The sequence below is a fragment of the Scyliorhinus torazame genome, chromosome 13 (genome assembly GCF_047496885.1).
Source record: "Scyliorhinus torazame isolate Kashiwa2021f chromosome 13, sScyTor2.1, whole genome shotgun sequence".
Lineage (NCBI taxonomy): Eukaryota > Metazoa > Chordata > Chondrichthyes > Carcharhiniformes > Scyliorhinidae > Scyliorhinus > Scyliorhinus torazame.
Genome location: NC_092719.1, coordinates 128,679,428 through 128,703,798, shown reverse-complemented (window position 1 = coordinate 128,703,798; position 24,371 = coordinate 128,679,428). Strand labels below are relative to the sequence as shown.

The 24,371-nt window shown below is 54.2% G+C and overlaps 1 protein-coding gene across 1 annotated transcript in view; it reads left to right on the top strand.

Annotated features, from left to right (window-relative positions):
• Window positions 1-1,017: 1,017 nt before the first annotated feature.
• arl8ba (ADP-ribosylation factor-like 8Ba) overlaps window positions 1,018-24,371 on the top strand; it is a 78,778-nt gene continuing 55,424 nt past the window's right edge. Inside the window, exon 1 of the mRNA XM_072472134.1 lies at window positions 1,018-1,357. Within this exon, the coding sequence (XP_072328235.1) occupies window positions 1,235-1,357 (123 nt within the window). The 5' untranslated portion in view covers window positions 1,018-1,234. The remainder of the gene's footprint in view (window positions 1,358-24,371) is intronic.

Below are 24,371 nucleotides of genomic sequence, written 5' to 3'. Positions count from 1 at the left end.
GGCAGCAGTATTTGGCAAAGCATGGCATCAAGGGGAAACCACTCAAGTGGCTGGAGTCATGCCCACCATAAAGGAAGAAGGCTGTGTTTGCTGGAGGCCAATCATCACAGTCCCAGGACATCGTCACACGGATTCCTGAGGCAATGGAACCTTAATTGAGGCCTTCCAATTTTTGGCCATAACTATATTCTATGCTGTTCATTCTACCAGACTTCAGGAAAGATATGAAAGCATTATAATGGATGCAAAAAAGGTTTATGAGAATGATTCCAGGGTCCTTCAGTGGACGGGTTGGAGAAGCTGGTGTTGTTCTCTTTAGATAAGACACGATTTGACAGAATTGTCCAAAGTCATGAGGGGTCTAGGCGGATGAGATAGTGTGTCAGAAGAATCAAGAACCTTAAGGTGAATGACAAAGAAAATAGTGGCAACATGATGAAAACCCTTTGTAAACTGTGAGGGTTAGGGTCTGGAATTTGCTGCCGCAGACTGTAATGATGGCAGATTCAAACACAGCGTACGAAAATAATTTGGATATTTATATGAAGAGGACCAAATATGCTGGTCCATGGAGAAAAGGCAAATAGGATTAAATAAATTGCTGTTCCAAAGAACTGGCACATACACGATGGGCCAAATGGTTTCCCTCGGTGTTGTATGCATTCCATGACTAGGTTTTCAAGGAACTAGAGTGTCCAGGCGTCATTGTAGCAATATTATTTATTTAATTTGATAATATATTTTTTATTTATAATTTTCATGTTATTCCTTGGGCCTCCACAATTAAATGGCATAGGAACAGGTCTGTTGCTGTTCCTTGCTCTGAACGCTAGAGTGTGCAGCAACCGCCACTCCCCCCGAGTTCTGTGACAATCGGGGTGGTTCATTCAGTATCCCAGAGTCCCCCATAGTCTATTCCTCCAATATCCCAGTACCCTCCACGGTTCGCTCCTTCATCACCCCAGTGAACATTCTCCCAGGACCCACCAGGGCTGGTTCCTTCTGCATCCCAAGATTCTCGATTCCCGCTCTTCCAGTATCCCAGGATCCTTCTGGTCCGCGACACTAGCATCCCAGTGTTTCGCTGCTCCAGTCAGCTGACGGGTTGCTGTTTCCGGTGCTGTGTGAGCAGCTGCCTGCAGCCCCCCCCCCCCCCCCCCCCCCGGTGTCCTGGCCCAGCGCGGCAGCGGCCCTTTCTCATCCGGCACCGAATCTCCGCCCAAACTCACTCAGGATGCTGGCGCTTTTCAACCGGCTGCTGGACTGGATCAAGTCGCTGTTCTGGAAGGAGGAGATGGAGCTGACACTGGTCGGGCTGCAATATTCGGGCAAGACCACCTTCGTCAACGTTATCGCGGTGAGTGAGCCTAAGGCCGACCCACATAATCCTCCTCCCCCACTTCTCAACCTGCTGCCGGTCACACCACGCCCAAACCCCACACGCCACAGCCCCCCACACTCCCCACCCGCCACAGCCCCCCACACTCCCCACCCGCCACAGCCCCCCCCACACTCCCCAGCCCCCCACACTCCCCACCCGCCACAGCCCCCCACACTCCCCGCCGGCCACAGCCCCCCACACTCCCCGCCGGCCACAGCCCCCCACACTCCCCACCCCCCACACTCCCCACCCGCCACAACACCCCCCCCCCACACTCGCCACCCGCCACAGCCCCCCACACTCGCCACCCGCCACAGCCCCCCACACTCGCCACCCGCCACAGCCCCCCACACTCGCCACCCGCCACAGCCCCCCACACTCGCCACCCGCCACAGCCCCCCACACTCGCCACCCGCCACAGCCCCCCACACTCGCCACCCGCCACAGCCCCCCACACTCGCCACCCGCCACAGCCCCCCACACTCGCCACCCGCCACAGCCCCCCACACTCGCCACCCGCCACAGCCCCCCACACTCGCCACCCGCCACAGCCCCCCACACTCGCCACCCGCCACAGCCCCCCACACTCGCCACCCGCCACAGCCCCCCACACTCGCCACCCGCCACAGCCCCCCACACTCGCCACCCGCCACAGCCCCCCACACTCGCCACCCGCCACAGCCCCCCACACTCGCCACCCGCCACAGCCCCCCACACTCGCCACCCGCCACAGCCCCCCACACTTGCCACCCGCCACAGCCCCCCACACTCGCCACCCGCCACAGCCCCCCACACCCGCCACAGCCCCCCACACTCGCCACCCGCCACAGCCCCCCCACACTCCCCACCCGCCACAGCCCCCCCCACACTCCCCACCCGCCACAGCCCCCCACACTCCCCACCCGCCACAGCCCCCCCACACTCCCCGCCCGCCACAGCCCCCCACACTCCCCGCCCGCCACAGCCCCCACACTCCCCGCCCGCCACAGCCCCCCACACTCCCCGCCCGCCACAGCCCCCCACACTCCCCGCCCGCCACAGCCCCCCACACTCCCCGCCCGCCACAGCCCCCCACACTCCCCGCCCGCCACAGCCCCCCACACTCCCCGCCCGCCACAGCCCCCCACACTCCCCGCCCGCCACAGCCCCCCACACTCCCCTCACGCCACAGCCCCCACACTCCCCGCCGGCCATAGCCCCCCACACTCCCCGCCGGCCACAGCTCCCCACCCGCCACAGCCCCCCACATTCCCCACCCGCCACAGCCCCCACCCGCCACAGCCCCCACCCGCCACAACAACCCCCCCACACCCCCCACCTGCCACAGCCCCCCACACTCGCCACCCGCCACAGCCCCCCACACTCGCCACCCGCCACAGCCCCCCACACTCCCCGCCCGCCACAGCCCCCCACACTCCCCGCCCGCCACAGCCCCCCACACTCCCCGCCCGCCACAGCCCCCCACACTCCCCGCCCGCCACAGCCCCCCACACTCCCCGCCCGCCACAGCCCCCCACAATCCCCGCCCGCCACAGCCCCCCACACTCCCCGCCCGCCACAGCCCCCCACACTCCCCGCCCGCCACAGCCCCCCACACTCCCCACCCGCCACAGCCCCCCACACTCCCCGCCCGCCACAGCCCCCCACACTCCCCGCCCGCCACAGCCCCCCACACTCCCCGCCCGCCACAGCCCCCCACACTCCCCGCCCGCCACAGCCCCCCACACTCCCCGCCCGCCACAGCCCCCCACACTCCCCGCCCGCCACAGCCCCCCACACTCCCCGCCCGCCACAGCCCCCCACACTCCCCGCCCGCCACAGCCCCCCACACTCCCCGCCCGCCACAGCCCCCCACACTCCCCGCCCGCCACAGCCCCCCACACTCCCCGCCCGCCACAGCCCCCCACACTCCCCGCCCGCCACAGCCCCCCACACTCCCCGCCCGCCACAGCCCCCCACACTCCCCGCCCGCCACAGCCCCCCACACTCCCCGCCCGCCACAGCCCCCCACACTCCCCGCCCGCCACAGCCCCCCACACTCCCCGCCCGCCACAGCCCCCCACACTCCCCGCCCGCCACAGCCCCCCACACTCCCCGCCCGCCACAGCCCCCCACACTCCCCGCCCGCCACAGCCCCCCACACTCCCCGCCCGCCACAGCCCCCCACACTCCCCGCCCGCCACGGCCCCCCACACTCCCCGCCCGCCACGGCCCCCCACACTCCCCGCCCGCCACGGCCCCCCACACTCCCCGCCCGCCACGGCCCCCCACACTCCCCGCCCGCCACGGCCCCCCACACTCCCCGCCCGCCACGGCCCCCCACACTCCCCGCCCGCCACGGCCCCCCACACTCCCCGCCCGCCACGGCCCCCACACTCCCCGCCCGCCACGGCCCCCCACACTCCCCGCCCGCCACGGCCCCCACACTCCCCGCCCGCCACGGCCCCCCAGCACTCCCCGCCCGCCACGGCCCCCCAGACTCCCCGCCCGCCACGGCCCCCCACACTCCCCGCCCGCCACGGCCCCCCAGACTCCCCGCCCGCCACGGCCCCCCAGACTCCCCGCCCGCCACGGCCCCCCAGACTCCCCGCCCGCCACGGCCCCCCAGACTCCCCGCCCGCCACGGCCCCCCAGACTCCCCGCCCGCCACGGCCCCCCAGACTCCCCGCCCGCCACGGCCCCCCAGACTCCCCGCCCGCCACGGCCCCCCAGACTCCCCGCCCGCCACGGCCCCCCAGACTCCCCGCCCGCCACGGCCCCCCAGACTCCCCGCCCGCCACGGCCCCCCAGACTCCCCGCCCGCCACGGCCCCCCAGACTCCCCGCCCGCCACGGCCCCCCAGACTCCCCGCCCGCCACGGCCCCCCAGACTCCCCGCCCGCCACGGCCCCCCAGACTCCCCGCCCGCCACGGCCCCCAGACTCCCCGCCCGCCACGGCCCCCCAGACTCCCCACCCGCCACGGCCCCCCAGACTCCCCGCCCGCCACGGCCCCCCAGACTCCCCACCCGCCACGGCCCCCCAGACTCCCCGCCCGCCACGGCCCCCCAGACTCCCCACCCGCCACGGCCCCCCAGACTCCCCACCCGCCACGGCCCCCCAGACTCCCCACCCGCCACGGCCCCCCAGACTCCCCACCCGCCACGGCCCCCCAGACTCCCCACCCGCCACGGCCCCCCAGACTCCCCACCCGCCACGGCCCCCCAGACTCCCCACCCGCCACGGCCCCCCAGACTCCCCACCCGCCACGGCCCCCCAGACTCCCCACCCGCCACGGCCCCCCAGACTCCCCACCCGCCACGGCCCCCCAGACTCCCCACCCGCCACGGCCCCCCAGACTCCCCACCCGCCACGGCCCCCCAGACTCCCCACCCGCCACGGCCCCCCAGACTCCCCACCCGCCACGGCCCCCCAGACTCCCCACCCGCCACGGCCCCCCAGACTCCCCACCCGCCACGGCCCCCCAGACTCCCCACCCGCCACGGCCCCCCAGACTCCCCACCCGCCACGGCCCCCCAGACTCCCCACCCGCCACGGCCCCCCAGACTCCCCACCCGCCACGGCCCCCCAGACTCCCCACCCGCCACGGCCCCCCAGACTCCCCACCCGCCACGGCCCCCCAGACTCCCCACCCGCCACGGCCCCCCAGACTCCCCACCCGCCACGGCCCCCCAGACTCCCCACCCGCCACGGCCCCCCAGACTCCCCACCCGCCACGGCCCCCCAGACTCCCCACCCGCCACGGCCCCCCAGACTCCCCACCCGCCACGGCCCCCCAGACTCCCCACCCGCCACGGCCCCCCAGACTCCCCACCCGCCACGGCCCCCCAGACTCCCCACCCGCCACGGCCCCCCAGACTCCCCACCCGCCACGGCCCCCCAGACTCCCCACCCGCCACGGCCCCCCAGACTCCCCACCCGCCACGGCCCCCCAGACTCCCCACCCGCCACGGCCCCCCAGACTCCCCACCCGCCACGGCCCCCCAGACTCCCCACCCGCCACGGCCCCCCAGACTCCCCACCCGCCACGGCCCCCCAGACTCCCCACCCGCCACGGCCCCCCAGACTCCCCACCCGCCACGGCCCCCCCAGACTCCCCACCCGCCACGGCCCCCCAGACTCCCCACCCGCCACGGCCCCCCAGACTCCCCACCCGCCACGGCCCCCCAGACTCCCCACCCGCCACGGCCCCCCAGACTCCCCACCCGCCACGGCCCCCCAGACTCCCCACCCGCCACGGCCCCCCAGACTCCCCACCCGCCACGGCCCCCAGACTCCCCACCCGCCACGGCCCCCCAGACTCCCCACCCGCCACGGCCCCCCAGACCCCGGCCCCACCCGCCACGGCCCCCCAGACTCCCCACCCGCCACGGCCCCCCAGACTCCCCACCCGCCACGGCCCCCCAGACTCCCCACCCGCCACGGCCCCCCAGACTCCCCACCCGCCACGGCCCCCCACACTCCCCACCCGCCACGGCCCCCCACACTCCCCACCCGCCACGGCCCCCACACTCCCCACCCGCCACGGCCCCCCACACTCCCCACCCGCCACGGCCCCCCACACTCCCCACCCGCCACGGCCCCCCACACTCCCCACCCGCCACGGCCCCCCACACTCCCCACCCGCCACGGCCCCCCACACTCCCCACCCGCCACGGCCCCCCACACTCCCCACCCGCCACGGCCCCCCACACTCCCCACCCGCCACGGCCCCCCACACTCCCCACCCGCCACGGCCCCCCACACTCCCCACCCGCCACGGCCCCCCACACTCCCCACCCGCCACGGCCCCCCACACTCCCCACCCGCCACGGCCCCCCACACTCCCCACCCGCCACGGCCCCCCACACTCCCCACCCGCCACGGCCCCCCACACTCCCCACCCGCCACGGCCCCCCACACTCCCCACCCGCCACGGCCCCCCACACTCCCCACCCGCCACGGCCCCCCACACTCCCCACCCGCCACGGCCCCCCACACTCCCCACCCGCCACGGCCCCCCACACTCCCCACCCGCCACGGCCCCCCACACTCCCCACCCGCCACGGCCCCCCACACTCCCCACCCGCCACGGCCCCCCACACTCCCCACCCGCCACGGCCCCCCACACTCCCCACCCGCCACGGCCCCCCACACTCCCCACCCGCCACGGCCCCCCACACTCCCCACCCGCCACGGCCCCCCACACTCCCCACCCGCCACGGCCCCCCACACTCCCCACCCGCCACGGCCCCCCACACTCCCCACCCGCCACGGCCCCCCACACTCCCCACCCGCCACGGCCCCCCACACTCCCCACCCGCCACGGCCCCCCACACTCCCCACCCGCCACGGCCCCCCACACTCCCCACCCGCCACGGCCCCCCACACTCCCCACCCGCCACGGCCCCCCACACTCCCCACCCGCCACGGCCCCCCACACTCCCCACCCGCCACGGCCCCCCACACTCCCCACCCGCCACGGCCCCCCACACTCCCCACCCGCCACGGCCCCCCACACTCCCCACCCGCCACGGCCCCCCACACTCCCCACCCGCCACGGCCCCCCACACTCCCCACCCGCCACGGCCCCCCACACTCCCCACCCGCCACGGCCCCCCACACTCCCCACCCGCCACGGCCCCCCACACTCCCCACCCGCCACGGCCCCCCACACTCCCCACCCGCCACGGCCCCCCACACTCCCCACCCGCCACGGCCCCCCACACTCCCCACCCGCCACGGCCCCCCACACTCCCCACCCGCCACGGCCCCCCACACTCCCCACCCGCCACGGCCCCCCACACTCCCCACCCGCCACGGCCCCCCACACTCCCCACCCGCCACGGCCCCCCACACTCCCCACCCGCCACGGCCCCCCACACTCCCCACCCGCCACGGCCCCCCACACTCCCCACCCGCCACGGCCCCCCACACTCCCCACCCGCCACGGCCCCCCACACTCCCCACCCGCCACGGCCCCCCACACTCCCCACCCGCCACGGCCCCCCACACTCCCCACCCGCCACGGCCCCCCACACTCCCCACCCGCCACGGCCCCCCACACTCCCCACCCGCCACGGCCCCCCACACTCCCCACCCGCCACGGCCCCCCACACTCCCCACCCGCCACGGCCCCCCACACTCCCCACCCGCCACGGCCCCCCACACTCCCCACCCGCCACGGCCCCCCACACTCCCCACCCGCCACGGCCCCCCACACTCCCCACCCGCCACGGCCCCCCACACTCCCCACCCGCCACGGCCCCCCACACTCCCCACCCGCCACGGCCCCCCACACTCCCCACCCGCCACGGCCCCCCACACTCCCCACCCGCCACGGCCCCCCACACTCCCCACCCGCCACGGCCCCCCACACTCCCCACCCGCCACGGCCCCCCACACTCCCCACCCGCCACGGCCCCCCACACTCCCCACCCGCCACGGCCCGCCCACACTCCCGACACGCCACAACCTCTCCACCCACCACAGCCCCCCCACACTCTCCACACGCCACAGCCCCCCCCGCACTCCCCACACGCCACAGCCCCCCCCACACTCCCCACACGCCACAGCCCCCCCACACTCCCCACATGCCACAGCCCCCCCACACTCCCCACATGCCACAGCCCCCCCACACTCCCCACATGCCACAGCCCCCCCACACTCTCCACATGCCACAGCCCCCCCCACACTCCCGACACGCCACAGCCTCCCCACACACCACAACCTCCCCACATGCCACAGCCCCCACACTCCCCGCACGCCGCAGCACGCCGCACAGCCGCAGCCCCCCTCCGCCTCCCCACAGCCCCCCTCCCTCCTCTCCCCCCTCCTCCACAGCCCCCTCCCTCCTGCCCCCCCCACAGCCCCCCTCCCTCCCCTCCCCCCCCCACAGCCCCCCTCCCCCCCTCCCCCCCCCCACCACCGCCCCCTCCCTCCTCTTCCCCCCCCCACAGCCCCCCTCCCTCCTCTTCCCCCCTCCCCTCCCCCCCCACAGCCCCCCTCCCTCCTCTTCCTCCCCACAGCCCACAGCCCCCCTCTTCTCCCCCCCCCCCCCCCCTGCAATTGTGGTACCGGCTGCTGTTATTCGCCTTGCACCTGAGGTGTGCTGATCCCCAGGTTAAATCCACACCAGTCAGCGCTCTCCCTCAAAACGGGCAGCCGCCTATGGTCATCTGGGGCTCTGGCGACTCTATATTACTCAATGACAAAATCTGGGGTAGAGAATTTCTACAATTCAAAACCTTCTGAAGAATTTTCTTCCCTATCTCCGTTCTAAAATGGCTCAACCCTGTGCTACAAATAATGACCCTGTTTGCAAACTGTTCAGCCAGGGGAAGAAGACTTGAAGATTCTACTTGTCGAGTCCTCTCAGAAATTGTTTCCAGTCAATGTTACTTGTGTATCTATTTTGTCAATTAAGCAGCATAAATTGAGTGAATTTACTTTTTGGAATGGCATACCTTTATGGACTAGAGGATTAAGGGTTCTAAATTCCTCCATGATATTTCAAAATATAGATTGAGCAGAATTAAATTTTTGTCTTGAGCTAAGCAGAGGTCCCCTCCCCCACCACCACCAAATTTAAAATGATATTGATCACCAGTTTTGACAGTTGAATTTTATCTTTGTTCTGCATCATCCTGCAGTAGTTTGGATGTCAGATTGCAGAAGAGGGCAAGTTATGAGATATATGATGTGATGGGGATTAGATTCAAGTTAATAGTACTGCAGATCTAGTGTATTTACAGCAGATGAATGCAGCTTTTCAATTGTGTAATAGGAGGGTATGGGAAGTGTACTGTTTACCTGGATGTTACTTTGTTTTAGCTTACCAAACTGTGTGCTAATAAACCTGCATTTCAGCTCAAGATTTTTTTCTGAAGATAACTGTTTTGATGAACATTATTGCTTTCAGTGGAACATCCAGCATTGTAGAGGTGGTCTGGAGGTTGTTGTTGGGTGTGGAAGTTGTTGTTGGGTGTGGTCTGCGACTTGGTCATGTAATTTCTACCTGTCTCTAATTTCCGCGGTGTAGATTGTGTGCAGAACTATTGCAGTGGTGGTAATTTTGCTCTGATTGCTTTACAGGTTAGAATTGTTATTTTTGGCATTTTTAGCCCAAATATATCGTAGCTTTGCCACGCGGGGGATTCTAGCACAGTTTAGCTGTTGCTTTCGTTAATGTGAGCAGTGTTTCAGAGATCCTAGTTTTCTCCCCGCAATGTTGTATCAGTTGGTATTGTGCAATAAACCTCTGTGCTAAAATGAGATTTTTTGACACCGCTGTCACAACTTAGATCGCTGCAAGTAAGACACCAGATTCAAAAGATGGGAGATGCTGCCATGTTTATTTGGATCCGTCTGCATTTTGGAGCAAGAGTCTAAATTTGCAGGCTACAGGCACTGACATCCAGTGGCACATAACCAGGCAACAATGTATCTGGGCAACATCCTGTTCACATTGTAGCTTGTTCCAGGAGTCATAATAGGCAGCTTGGGGTTTATCCACATAAAAAAACAGGTTATACATTGAGGTGCTGTGATGTATCATTGCGAAGCAGTAATTTACACACGGTGCTAAGATTTTTGTAATAGAAGCTAGAGCAATGTGAATGCCGCCGAACTACAAGATCAGTTACTGTAGTATTGAAACTGTGGAGCTGCAAAATTTGATGGCAAGATACTTAAGGAAATTTGCACGCTGCATTAATTGAATGGAATTTGTATTTTCTGAACTTGACCTGGCTGCCTGCTGTCGCAGTGAAGCAATTTTTACTTAACAGGACCTGGTGCAATATACCTTGCTGTCCGCATGACTTGTACAGCTAGACTCTGACCCCGCTGAGATGGATACTGTGCTTTTTATCTGATGCTGAATCCCTCATCCAGTCTAGTCTCAACGATTCCTGTGCTCTCCTGGCCTGTCCCAATTTACACTGCAGGAATTTGACCTCAATCATAAAATTTACAGTGCTGAAGGAGGCCGTTCGGCCCATCGAGTCTGCAACGGCCCTTGGAAAGAGCACCCTACCCAAGCCTATATCTCCACCCTATCCCCGTAACCCCACCTAACCTTTTTTGGGCACTAAGGGCAATTTAGCATGGCCAATCCACCTAACTTGCACATCTGGGAGGAAACCGGAGCGCCCAGACACGGGAAGAGTGCAGACTCCGCACAGACAGTGACCCAAGCTGGGAATCAAACCTGGGACCCTGGAGCTGTGAAGCACCTGTGCTTACCATGGACATAGTTCATGCAGAACTATTTGATTTATTTATTTACCAACTATCACAAAATTCCACTCACCCATCACTCCTGTGCTTACTGAATATGTTGGCGTGTGCTCCAGCAGCACCTCGATTTGAGAATTCTCATCCTCATTTTCAAATTCCTGCCCTCCCCCACCCCAAACCTCCAGTCATGGCTTCATCCTTCCCTATCTCATTACCCTTCAGATCAGTGTCTCTGCTACTGGCCTCTTGGGTGTCCCCATAGTTTTATCATTTTTACAGATAACGGAACTGTTACAGTACAGAACAAATATTTCCTCAAATGTAAGAACCGAGAAAGACACAAATTCAGAAAACAGTCTTGAAGAATTAGTGTCTCCAATATAGATCGGATCAATCAGAAAAGGGCAGGGGGAGGAGAAGAGAAAAGGAGATATAAGGACTTTTAAATAAACATAACAGGATAAGAATCAAGATGCACCCCTCTATCGAGATGGCAATTTGCAATATGGCTCATGGGAAGCATTCCAGGGCCAGGTCAGATAAGGTGGAGCCTAGAAATTTGAGATAGGAGTTGCACACTTTACAGAATGTATCAGACTTGCGTACATTAGACTATACATTCTAACCAATCCCCTAGCATAAGCCTTGCAAGTCTCCCACAAAATAGAGAGGATCACATCAGAAAGAGAATCAATTAGTTCAAAAATATGTAGCTAGTGACTATTGGTGTGCCTCAAGGATCTGTTCTGGGACCACAACTTTTCACCTAATACATAGAAGGAACTGAAGGCACTGTTGCTAAGTTTGCAGATGATAAAAAGATCTGTAGGGCCAGGTAGTATTAAGGAAGCAGGGGGTTGCAGAAGGAGTTGGACAGGCTAGGAGAGTGGGCAAAGAAGTGGCAGATGGGATACAATGTGGAAAAGTGTGAGGTACTTTGGAAGGAGGGAATGGAGGCATAGACTATTTTCTAAATGGTGAAATGCTTGGGAAATCAGAAGCACAGAGGGGCTTGGGAGTCCTTGTTCAAGATTCTCTTAAGGTTAATTTGCAGGTTCAGTCGGCAGTTAGGAAGGCAAATGTAATGTTAGCATTCATGTCGAATACAAGACCAGGGATGTGCTTCTGAGGCTATATACCGTATCTAAGGAAGGATGTGCTGGCCTTGGAAATGGTCCAGAGGAGGTTCACAAGAATGACTCTCTGGATTGAAGAGCTTGTCGTATGAGGAACATAGAATAGTACAGCAATGTACATGCCCTTCGCCCCACAATGTTGTGCCGACCATTTATCCTAATCTAAGATCAACCTAACCTACACTCTTTCAATTTACTGCTGTCCATGTGCCTTTCCAAGAGTCGCTTAATGTCCCTAATGACTCCGGCTCCACCACCTTCCTGTTGGCAGTGCATTCCACGCACCCACCTATGTAAAGAACCTACCTCTGATATCAGCCTCATCAGCTTGTACACCTCTATCACGTCACATCTCTTCATCATTTGCTCCAGTGAGAAAAGCCGTAGCTGCATCAACATTTCTTCATAAGACATGCTTTCAGTCTAGGCAGCGTCCTGGTAAATCTCCTCTGCATCCTCTCCAAAACATCCACATCCTCCTATAATGAGGGGACCAGAACTGGACACACTATTCCAAGTGTGGCGGTGAGGAATCTGTGTCTGTACTCTTTGGAGTTTAGAAGGATGAGGGGGGATCTTATTGAAACTTACAGGATACTGTGAGGCCTAGATAGAGTGGACGTAGAGAGTATGTTTCCACTCGTAGGAAAAATCTAGAACCCGAGGGCACAGCATCAACTGAAGGATGATCCTTTGAAACAGAGATGAGGAGGAATTTCTTCAGCCAGAGGGTGGTAAATCTGTGGAACTCTTTGCCACAGAAGGTTGTGGTGACCAAATCACTTGGTGTCTTTAAGGACAGAGATTGATAGGTTCTTGATTAATAAGGGGATCAGGGTTATGAGAGAAGGGCAGGAGAATGGGGATGCAAAAAGTATCAGCCACGAATAAATGGCAGAGCAAACTTGATGGGCCGAGTGACCTAATTCAGCTTCTTTGTCTCTGGTGTAAAGGATTTATCCCCAACTGGAGATGTATCGAAGCACCATTAGCTAGATCGGGGGGGGGGGGGGGGGAGGCAAACTCTCGAGTTTAAAAACTCAAGGAAGGTACGATGATAAGAGCTCACAATGTTACCCATAGAACACAACAAGGATATTGAATGGCAAGATTTCTCTAGGCATGAGGAAATAGTCAATTCTAGTATGACATTGATGAGGAGTGAGAAAAATGTAAAGTCTTTACATTTAGGATGTAAAGTCCTCCACATGTCTAGATATTCCACCTCCTCGCATAACTGACACCAATGCCCTTGCCGATAAAATCATAGAATTTACAGTGCCGGAGGAGGCCCTTTGGCCCATCGAGTCTGCACCAGCCCTTGGAAAGAGCACCCTATCCAAGCCCACACCTCCACCCTATCCCCTAACCACCTAACCTTTTTTTTTTTTTGTAGACTTAAGGGCAATTTAGCATGGCCAATCCACCTAACCTGCACATCTTTGGACTGTGGGAGGAAACCCGAGCACCTGGAGGAAATCCACGCAGACACGGGGAGAACGTGCATTCTCCGCGCACAGTGACCCAAGCCTGGTATCGAACCTAGGACCCTGGAGCTGTGAAGCAACAATGCTGACCACTGCTACCGTGTCTCTATAGGGTGAGAGATTACTGGTTATTGGGGCTTTTCCATCAAAGGATTCAAGTGAATTGGTTAAAGTCAGCTCTGAAAGTACATGAAGACTTAAATAAGTGATTTGGAGGGCTATACGCATTCATTATCGAGAATGATTCTCCATATATAAGCTCCTTAATCACATTTTTATTGACCAAAAGTGTTACTCCCCTGTTGGTTGAAAATGAGGCAACGACAACCTATCCCATTTCCACTTGAAAACATTAAAAAAAAAACCCTGTTCCAATTAAGGGCAATTTAGGGTGGCCAATCCACCTATCCTACACATCTTTGGGTCGTGGGAGTGAGTCCCATGCACACACGGGGAGGAATGTGCAAACTCCACGCGGACAGTGACCCGGGGCCAGGATCGAACCTGGGTTCTCAGCACCATGAGGCAGCTGTGCTAACCACCGCACACGCCGTGCTGCGCACCCCCCCCCCCCCCCCCCCCCCCCCCCCCCCCCCCAATGTAATTGCTCCTTGTCATCAAAATTGAGTCTCCTGTAACAGGGCTATGTTCACTTTCCTCCTCTAAATAAAAGACAATCTTTTTCCTTTTGATAAGATGGTGAATTTCCTGTACATTTCAGGTACATAGTTTAAAATTAGCTACCACCATTGCATCGACCACAAAGAAAAATAGGTTAGGATTTCCACACTTTCGGGCGTGCACCAAACCCCACCCTCGACATCGCAATTTACACCAGATGCACCATAACATCCATATAATGTTCTTTTCTCGGTGGCACAATGGTTAGCACTGTTGCTTCTGGGTGCTCCAGTTTTCTCCCAACAGTCCAAAGATTTCCAGGTTAGGTGGGGTCACGGGGATAGGGTGGGGTAGAGGTAGGGTGCCCTGCTGCCCCAAAGCACCAGAAATCTGCGTTCCAGTCTGGCCTTGGGTTATTGTGTGGAGTTTGCATGTTATCCCTGTGTGCGTAGGATGTCCTCTGGCTGCTCCAGTTTCCCTCCCACAGTCCAAAGATGTGCACGTTAGTTGGGGTTACAGGGATTGGGTGGGGGAGTGGGCTAGGTAGGATGCTCTTTCAGAGGGTCGGTGCAGACTCGATAGGTCAAATGGCTTCCTTCTGCATTTTCGGGATTCTATGAAGAGGTCTATCTGTACCATTGCAGGATTCAACACAAAAATACAAAAAAATCACGACCGCAATAGCTCTAAGGGGACGTTCCTCAACACAAGTTGAGGACCTGTAAGACTAACCCTACGGCCATACAATCATTGCTACCAGAAGACTACTTCACGACAGAGTAGGAGTAAAAAGTCGACGAGGGAGTGGGAGCCAAATGGTCCTCTTGTATTTTGGACCCACCCATGAAGACAAACCTTCCACCCACCTCTGGGCAATGATGCCACACAATTCTGTTATGATTAAAGAGAGCATGCTGTTCTGGGCCCAACGTATATCATGGAATTCACCTGACCCACAACTTCCAATAGATTGTGGTATGGGGAGCACACGGCCCACTCTACAGGTGTGGTACAGCAGAAATCAAAGTATTTTGTAAAGCAAAGCAATGTTTATTCTATGAACTCCCAGTTAACCTTGTTAAAACATACAGTAAACATCTTAGCAACCATTAATTCAAATGCAACCCCCAAAGAATACAACTTCTACGAAATCCTTAATAACTTCCCAAACAACATCCAGAAGTGTAAAGTAACACCTTTTAACAGAAGCACATGAGGGTTTACATTCACTACTGAAAACATTTATAATTCTGAATTCACCAAATGATCAAGTGATAGTCTTTTCATGGCAAAGGGATCAGCAGTACAGCTGTTTTGTCTGGCTTCAGCTCCAAACACTGAAAATGAAACTAAAACACACCCTGCAGCAAACAGCCTAAAACAAAAGTAAAAAGCTGACAGACAGCCAGCTCCCCCCACACTCTGACATCACTGATAAACACCATTTCTTAAAGGTACAACTCACATGTAAGGATGTGAAGAGAAAACAACGGATAATTAGCACTTGGCACAGCTACCCATTAATAATATAGTCCCTGAGGTTCTTGGGATAAGGCATTCAGTATAATGCTCAACTGTTGACATCTTCCAAATAACAGGACGTAAGACAATGCAAAACTCAGAAAAAAACACACAACATGGTGAAATCTGAATTTCAACAAGCTGAAGATTCAGTCCAAGTCGTAGCCTTCTATGGACTTTATGAAGTCCAAGGCCCTAGCTGGATTATTGAAAGACTTAACTGATTTGTTGAATATCACCCTCCGAGTCGCTGGATAAAGCAGGGCATAATTCACTCCAGATGGATTGAGCTGTTTTCTAACTTCATTGAAACTTCTATGCGTCACCTGTGTCCCTGCCGAGAAGTCCTGGAAATAAAAAAGATTATCGCTCCCTCATGGAGCTTTGCTGCTTCCAGAAGCTTCTGCTGATCTTTGAAGTTATGAAAGCGAATGATCATGGCACTGGAACATTGATCATCCCTTGGCCTCAGATAGGATGCGGTGCACCCTTTCCAACTTGAAATGCCCAGCCTTCCCATCCAGCTGAAGGGGATGTAGCCAGCTCTCTCAAAGCTTAAATGGAGCCTTGCTCTCCGCTCCTTTGGCCGGCAGACCTACTCCAAATCTGCCAGTATTTCTGACATTTCCGCTAAGGAAGCTACATTTTTAACATTCAGGATTCTCTCCTCTGTTTCATCGAGCCTTTTATTAGTATTCTGCAGCTCGGTCTCATGAGTACTTCGATTCTGTGCCAACAAGTTGAGTTTATCATCAAGTATTCTGATATTGTTGATTGCAGTCATTATTTGCAGTGCCTTAGAAAGTGCAAGGTCAAGATTCCGCTCGAGGATCAGTTCACCTCCATTGCATCCGATTGCTCCCTTTATTGTCAAATATCTTGGGATTCCTCGACATTTATTTTCCACCACTCATCCAAAAATCTTCTAGGGACATGCTACAGAGGGGCGGCACGGTAGCACAGTGGTTAGAACAGTTGCTTCACAGTTCGATTCCCGGCTTGAGTCACTGTCTGAACGGAGTCTGCACATTCTCCCCGTGTCAGCGTGCGTTTCCTCCAGGTGCTCCGGTTTTCTCCCACAGTCCAAAGATGTGCAGGTTAGGTGGATTGGACATGCTAATAAATTGTCCTTGGGTCAGGTGGGGTTACAGGGATAGGTTGGATGCGTGGGCTTAAGTAGGGTGTTCTTCCCAAGAGCTGGTGCAGACTGGAAGGGCCGAATAGCCTCCTTCTGCACTGTAGATTCTATGATTAGGCAAGCATGTGCCTCGCAAACCGGATACAAAAAGAGCACCAAAGCCTGCGGAAAAGCTGCTATTTTCGCACCTGCATCACATGGTTCCCCCAAGCCCCAAAATGTAATCACTCCATCATTGGTTGAATCCTTACTGTATGGTAAATATAACCAAACTACTCTGACAAATGTGTATTTTGGTTTTATTTCTTATCCGTAAACTTGACTTGTTTTCCAATGAACATTGACGATTGAGGGGTAATCCGATCTCAGGTTTTAAAAGAATTTAAAGGACAAAGAAACAATTTTCTCTGGTGGGCGGGGTGGTGATCATGAGCAAGTGGAGATGGTGTTAAAGATGCGGCCAGGCCATTTGGGAGTGCAGTTGGGAAGCACTTAAAGGGTAGTGGAAATCAGAACACATCTTCTGTCCCCTTAAAAGGCTGACGATGCAATCACAGTGGGTGTTTTCAAGATTTGAAGCAGTATATTTTTGAAGTTTATGCTAGAGATATGGAACCAAGGTCGTAAATAAAGTTGATGCCCAGGTCAACCAAGATCTAATTGAATGGTGGAGCAGGCTTAAACGGCCAAATGACCTACTCCCCTGGTTGATGGAGTGACATTGATTCGGACACAGTTTGTACTATAAAACATTTAGCCTTTTTGCTGTTGCTGTTGAAGTGTGTCAGAATATCTTTCTGATAGGTGCAGTGTGCTCTTTCTTTGCAGTCATTGGCGAAGCTTGGCCACTTTGATTGTAAACCAAAATTATTAGAAATAGAAAGACAAGTGAAGCTGCAGCTTGAGTGATGTATGAAGAAAGACATCATGTAGATATCTCCTTATGGTTCAGTTGTTAATGCGCAACAATGAGCCATAAAGATCCAATTTACTCTGCTCTCCGCTGATTTGGATAATCTTGGCCAAGGGGTTCGAAAATGCAGCCACGGTTCCTGTTGGTGATTGGTGTCTAGCTACTCTGGTTAAAAGGTGCTCAATTTTCAGTTTTCTAGGTTCACTCAAGAATCATCATTTCGATGTGGTGCTCAATTTTCAGTTTTCTAGGTTCACTCAAGAATCATCATTTCAATGAGGTATTTGAGACTTCTAATGTCTATGGAACTTAGCCCAGTGTGAGTTATCATTTTGGGAGCAGGTTGGGACGAAATATCCTTGAGATTTCTTTTTTGGTGTGTGTATGCTTATTTGCAAGTTGTGGTAGAAGTCGACTCCAGGAGGAGAGTAAGCTAATTTCTCGCCGAGCCTCTGCTTAATATGTAAAATGGTGGCCAGGATGCACATCATGGTAGACTCTTCCTTGAGACTGTGCTTTACTGCTCACACTATAGCCTGGCTAAAATCAGAATCAAGTGCTGACATTGCAGCTGGATGTGTACATCTACTGCCTGTGATATGCAACAAATTGCATTTATTTAGTGCTCTCGAGGTGCATGCTGTACAATAAGGCTTGTAATTCTGATTATCAATTTATAAAGAGTGCACGTTTTGTGGCAGTTGGGCTGCATGGGGGGCCATTGAAACTTGTCATGTCCTAGTGCTCACTTTTGAAGGATTTGGGTGAGTTGGGAGGTGCAGGTGAATATAGTTATTGTGCCCTTCCTGTTGGTGATTGGATGGTGACCTCGCGCAGTCTGTTTCCTTGGTAGCTGGCAGTTATAGGACATGTACACTTGCAGATTTACTGCTACTGTTAAATGCTGCATCTGGAACATGAGTTGAGAAATGGCTTGCCTAACACCACCAATATTATGAAATGTTACTTCAGCAATATTATTGTGGTGTGATTCAATACCAAGTGAGTTAAAGGATACAAGTTGTGTTTTTCAATTTTTTTCAGTATTTGGCACAGGCCAGGGCTGCGTTGCAATGATCACCATATTACATAGCAACCTTTTTACATGACTCATTGGTCTAGACACTGGTCATGTTCTGAGATATTGTCAGGGCAAATGGGAGTTTGGTGATTCATGTGCACATGCTTTAAATAAAGATGCAAGCGCTGCTTTTGTAGTTTTTGTTTTTGTTTTGCAGCATTGCTTTTTTATTCCCTTCATGGGTGGTTCATTGCAAATCTCCTGTAAGACTTGAAGGTACTGGATTTCTGTGGGATTTATATTTTAAAACTATTGCGTGGAATCAAACAGGTCAATGTTGGCAAACTAGCATCGTAATTCTGATCAGAATTTTGTTTTCTAAATTTAGAGTAACCAATTCATTTTTTCCAATAAAGGGCAATTTAGCGCGCCCAATCCACCTACCCTGCACATCTTTGGGTTGTGGGGGCTAAACCCACGCAAACATGGGGAGAATGTGCAAATTCCACATGGACAGTGACCCAGTGCCGGGATCAAACCTGGGACCCCAGTTTCGTGAGGCAGCGGTGCTAACCATTGTGCTGCCCCGTGAACAGTTGGTTCTGATGCTGTGCCTTGATTAAGGAGTGATATAATTTTAGTTGTCTTAAGAAAATTGAATGACACAATAGGAAACATCATAAATAAGTGCAGTATCTCATGAGGCTCTTTAAACCGACTGCCATTCAGCAAGGTCGAGGCTGATCTAAACCTTAACTTCATTTATCCTCGATATCCCTTGATTCCTTTCCTCCTCCTTCAGGTGCCATGGCCAAAGAGGCATTCAGATGTTGAATGAAGGTGTAATTTGCCTATTCGGGAAGTAGTATAAAATTCCATTTTGTTTGGCAGAGAAAAACGGTATCATTTCTTGGCTGACATTCCTGGCTTAACCAACACCATCTCTTGTAATATATGGACCACTTCAAACTGGCATTTCCAACTTGTCCAAAACACAGCTTCCCATTTCCCTGTATTGCCCTTACCTGCTCCTCAATCCAGCACATCAAATTTATCAATCCCATCTTCAAAGCTTTGCCTCAGAATAACACTGCATTCTCTCCTTCAGAGTTGATGGTTTCTGGGACTCCATTCCTAACTGCACTGGGTGTTCTTGCAACACCTGGACTGCAACGGTTCAAGATGGCAGCTCACCACCTCTCCGGTAATTGGGGAAATGCATTAAATGGTGGCCTAGCCAGTGATGTTCATATTCCATAAATTAATTTTTTTTTAATTCCTGCCACTCCCATGCCCCCTCCACTGTTTGTAAAGGTTTTAACTTCCTTTGTCCTGTTCCCTGCCTAAACTGCTCCACCATTCAACCTTAAGTTGAAGACCTTCTCAAAGCTCAACTTTTAGCTCAAGCTCTCAACCATCTGTTTGAAACTCTGCCCTGGTTCAGTTGAATGCCTTGTAATTTTGCTCTATAAGAACTAGGAGCAGGAGTAGGCCATCTGGCCCCTCAAGCCTGCACCGCCATTCAATGAGGTCATGGCTGATCTTTTGTGGACTCAGCTCCACTTTCCGGCCCGAACACCATAACCCTTAATCCCTTTATTCTTCAAAAAACTATCTATCATCTTAAAAACATTTAATGAAGGAGCCTCAACTGCTTCACTGGGCAAGGAATTCCATAGATTCACAACCCTTTGGGTGAAGAAGTTCCTCCTAAACTCAGTCCTAAATCTACTTCCCCTTATTTTGAGGCTATGCCCTCTAGTTCTGCTTTCGCCCGCCAGTGGAAACAACCTGCCCGCATCTATCCTATCTATTCCCTTCATAATTTTATATGTTTCTGTAAGATCCCCCCCTCATCATAAGAACATGGACCACTATGCAATAGTTTATTTCACCAGTAAGTATGCTTTATAATTGCTAGTTGTTTTCAAGTTGCTGGTCTTTCAATAAAGAGAGATGTGAAGAGGCTGATGGTGTCAGTGATCAGATCAAAATGTTTAACCACAAAAGGGCTGTTGCTGTTGGTAAAGCTTGGGACTGGGTTCTACAATTTTGCTGATGTGGCTTTCTCGATAAGTCGATATGATCAATTTTTACTTCTGTTATATACATTGAAGCTAGAGCTTTTAGCAACCTATCTACAAATGGCATGTAAGAGTAACGATAAAAGGAAGGAAAGCTATTGGCACAAAGCCTTTGAAGCAGTACTTGAAGAGTTCTTTATGCAAATGAGCTTGTGCAAAGTTAGATTATATGCAATGCTTTGAGGTTTAGGAGTTCGTCTAAGAGGTGAATAAGTGACTTGTTTTCATAGAATTGAAGAAACTTGTATTGAAGGAGGCTATTCAGTCTGTTATGGTTCTTGAGTGGTTAGCCCGATACCTCTGTTTTCTTCAGTACTCCAAATTCTTCATCGTCAAACATATGTCCAACTCCCTTTTGAGAAGTATAAATGAAAGCAGCTCCCCCCATCTTACCAAAATGTTCTAGATCCGGATAACAGTGTAAAGAAATTTTCATCTCTATCTAAGGTCTATTGTCAATGATTTTAAATCTATGACCACTGGTTGTTCACTCGCTTGTCGAGATGTCGTTTTTCTATCCATGCTTTAAAAACTTTTCGGCACCATGACAACCTCCAGGTGACCATTCAACGTTCCATGTTCCAAGGAGAATGCTCCTACTCTTTCCAGTCTCTTCCCATAACGGAAGCCCCTCATCCTGTTAAACCTCCTGCATCTTATCTGAGGCCTTTACATCTTCTTTCCTTTGTTTGCCGGATGTGTTGCTCGCTAGGCCAGCAATTATTCCCCATCCCTAACTGTTGGTGTTGGTGCGCCACCTTCCTGAACTACTGTAGTCCACGTGCTGTTGGGAAGGAAATTCCAGAATTTTGACCCAGGGACCGTGAAGGAATGGCAATTCTCGTGTGGCTTGGAGGGGAACTTGAAGGTAGTGGTCTCCCCATGCATCTGCTGCATTTGTCCTACTTGGTGACAGATGCTATTGGTCTGGAAGGTGCTGTTGAAGGAGCCTTGGCGAATTGCTATAGTGTAACTTGTGTACATTGATATCACTGTCATTGGTGGATGGAATTAATATTAAAGGTGGTGAATGGAATGTCAATCGAGCTTTGTCCTGGATGGTACCATGCTTCTGGAGTGTTGTTGGAGCTGTACTTATCCAGGCAATTGTATAAGTTCTGTCACACTCCTGACTTTTGCCTTGTGGGAGGCTTGTTGCACTCCACAGATTTCCCAGCTTTTGACCAGCTCTTGTAGCTGCAGTATTTATATAGCTGGAACTGCTGCAGTGATGTCCTGTGATGATTGACTTACAACCCCTATAACCATCTTCCTTTGTGCTAGGTATGGCTCCAACCAATAGGAGAGTTCCCCTTAATCCCATGCTGACTCCAGCTAGGGCTCATTGATGTGTTATGTGCCAGGGTTTAGAGAACCCCAAAGTGTATCATGGAGTTCACCTGACCCACAACTTTTAATAGATTGTGGTATGGGGAGGGAGCACATGGCCCATTCTACAGGTGTGGTACAGCAGAAATGGAAAAGTATTTTTAAAGCAAAACAATGTTTATTCTATGAAGTCAAGTTAATCTTTTTAAAACATACAGTGAACATCTTAGCAACCATTAATTCAAATACAACCCCCAAAGAATACAACACTAAATAATGCTTAATAACTTCCCAAACAACATCCCGAAGACAAAAGAAACACCTTTTAACAGAAGCACATTAGGTTCTCATTCACTACTGAGAACATTTATAATTCTGAATTCACCAAATGATCAAGAGATGGTCTTTTCATGGCAGGGAGATCAACAGTACACCTGCTTGGTCTGGTTTCAGCTCCAACGCTGAAAACAAAACACCCTGCAGCAAACAGCCTAAAGTGAAAGTAAAAAGCTGACAGACAGTCCAGCTCCACCCACTCTGACATCACTGCAATATCATAGATCATAGAATTTACAGTGCAGGAGGAGGCCATTCGGCCCACCGAATCTGCACTAGCTCTTGGACACCCAAGGCCAGACTCCCACCCTATCCCCATAACCCAGTGACCCCACCCAATACTAAGGGCAATTTTGGACACTGGGCAATTTAACGTGGCCAATCCACCTAACCTGCACATCTTTGGATGTAGTAAAGACCCATTTCTTAAAGGTACTCTCACTACAATTATTTATATGCACACCCATTTATAAACACCCGTTTCTTAAAGGTGCTCTCACATGACATACCACACTCCGTCAAATGCTATTTTGATGTCAAGGGCAGTTACTCTTATCTCATCTCTGAAGTTCAGCTCTTTTATTTGTGTTTGGACCAAGGCTATAATGAGGTCAGGAGCTGAGTGGCCCTGGTGGAACCCAATAGGCCAGGTTGGATTTCATAGAATCCCTACAGTGCAGAATTCTGCCCATCGAGTCTGCAACAACCCTCTAAAAGAGCACCCCACCCAGGCAAACTTCCACCTCACTATCCCCGTAGCCCCACCTAACCATTGAGCACTTAAGGGGCAATTTAGCATGGCCAATCCACCTAATCTGTACGTCTTTGGACAATGGGAGGAAACTGGAGCACCCGGAGGAAACCCACGTAGACTTGGGAAGAAAATGCACACTCCACACAGTCACCCAAGGCCAGTATTGAACCAGGGTCCCTAGCGCTCTGAGGCAGCAGTGCTAATCACTGCTGATTTCCCTTGCTGTTTATGGACAGGACATACCTGGGTGGTTTCCCACATTGCTGGATAAATGCCTGAGTTATAGCTTTACTGGAACAACTTTACTAAAATGAGTGCCCAGAATTTTCACAAAATTCCATTTGAGGCCCAACCAGTGATTTATAATGTTCCAGCAATAATCTCTGCTTTTAGGACAAAGAACAATGCAGCACAGGAGCAAGTCCTTTGGCCCTTCAAGCCTGTACCACCCTTGGATTCTGTTAAACGAAGTAGCCCAATGCTTTAATATTTACCTTTTCACCTTTCCCTGACACCTTTTAAGCTTTGACAAGACTCAAAATGTTATCTCCCTTCTCTCACCACAGATGCTGTCAGACCTGCTGAGATTGACCAGTATTTTGTTTTGTTTCCAATTATGACATCTGCAGTAATTTACTTTTATCACTTTTTAGGATTGCTGTATATGATTGCCAAGGTGTCTCTGCTCATCTACATTGCTCAATTATATTTATTTGTATGTTTTCAGTTACTATTCATAAAAGACACATTTTCCATTAGTCCTCCAAGTGCATTACTTTGAATTTTTCCACATTAAATTCCGTCTGCCTTGCCTCTGCCCATTTCACCATCCTCTCTGCCATTACTATAACTCCATCAATGTTGACTTTGCCACATGTTGTCATCTGCAAACTTGATAATGTTGCTTCTTACTCGGGTTTAGGCCATTAAAAAAAAAAAAAAATTAAAGGGTATACCCAAAACTGTAAACTGCAGTTTGGAGAAATTTACCTATGCGTCCTGTCACTGAGCCAGCTTCACACTAATACAGCTACTTTGCTTCATTCCATGAGTTTCCAGCCTTCTCACTTTCCATTTATGCAACCTTCGAACGACAACAATCAACATTCTGTTGCTGCATCAATTAATTCAATCTATTTAGTACGTTGGGATTTACTTTTAACAAATCCATACTAACACTTCATGTTAAAATTTTCGCTTGGAACAGCATGGTTAATTCTGTCCCCGATAATGGTTTCCAATAACTTGCAATAATTCAGCACTTCTAACTTGTGATCATCTGCCATATTCTTTACTGCTTCCACATAACCTCCTCTCCACTTTATCTGCCATTAGTTGTTACGATTTTGGCTTCCCCACCCACATTCTTGTCTATTGCATGGAGTTCGGCCATTTGCTTAGATGGAATAAAAATGGAATCAAACCAGCTTCGT